General features: G+C 59.2%; 1 protein-coding gene across 1 annotated transcript; it reads right to left on the minus strand.

Moving 5' to 3' along the window:
• Nucleotides 1-118: 118 nt before the first annotated feature.
• Nucleotides 119-517, minus strand: EMIHUDRAFT_69639 (hypothetical protein; the record flags this gene model as incomplete). Its single annotated transcript, XM_005792952.1, has 1 exon — nucleotides 119-517. A coding segment is annotated over one exon (399 nt), but the record flags the coding sequence as incomplete, so codon positions are not given.
• Between the last annotated feature and the right edge of the window lie 61 nt (nucleotides 518-578).

Raw genomic sequence — 578 nt, forward strand, 5'->3', positions numbered from 1 at the left:
TGGGGAGAGATGGGGGCGATGTGGATCCTCGAGCGAGCCTTACGGGAGATTTGGGGATATATGGGGAGAAATGGGGAGAGATGGGGCGATTTGGAACCACGAGCGACCCGTGCGGGACTTATGGGGAGATATGGGGAGAGATGGGGAGAGATGGGGCGATGTGGAACCTCGAGCGAGCCGTGCGGCAGATATGGGGAGATATGGGGAGAGATGGGGAGAGATGGGGCGATGTGGAACCTCGAGCGACCCGTGCGGGAGATATGGGGAGATATGGGGAGATATGGGGAGAGATGGGGCGATGTGGAACCTCGAGCGACCCGTGCGGGAGATATGGGGAGATATGGGGAGATATGGGGAGATATGGGGAGATATGGGGCGATGTGGGACCTCGAGCGATCCTTTCGGGAGATATGGGGAGATATGGGGAGATATGGGTCGATGTGGAACCTCGAGCGAGCCGTGCGGGAGATATGGGGAGATATGGGGAGATATGGGGAGATATGGGGAGAGATGGGGCGATGTGGAACCTCGAGCGACCCGTGCGGGAGATATGGGGAGATATGGGGAGAGATGGGGCG

The sequence above is a fragment of the Emiliania huxleyi genome (assembly GCF_000372725.1).
Source record: "Emiliania huxleyi CCMP1516 unplaced genomic scaffold EMIHUscaffold_104, whole genome shotgun sequence".
In the NCBI taxonomy this organism is placed as follows: domain Eukaryota; phylum Haptophyta; order Isochrysidales; family Noelaerhabdaceae; genus Emiliania; species Emiliania huxleyi.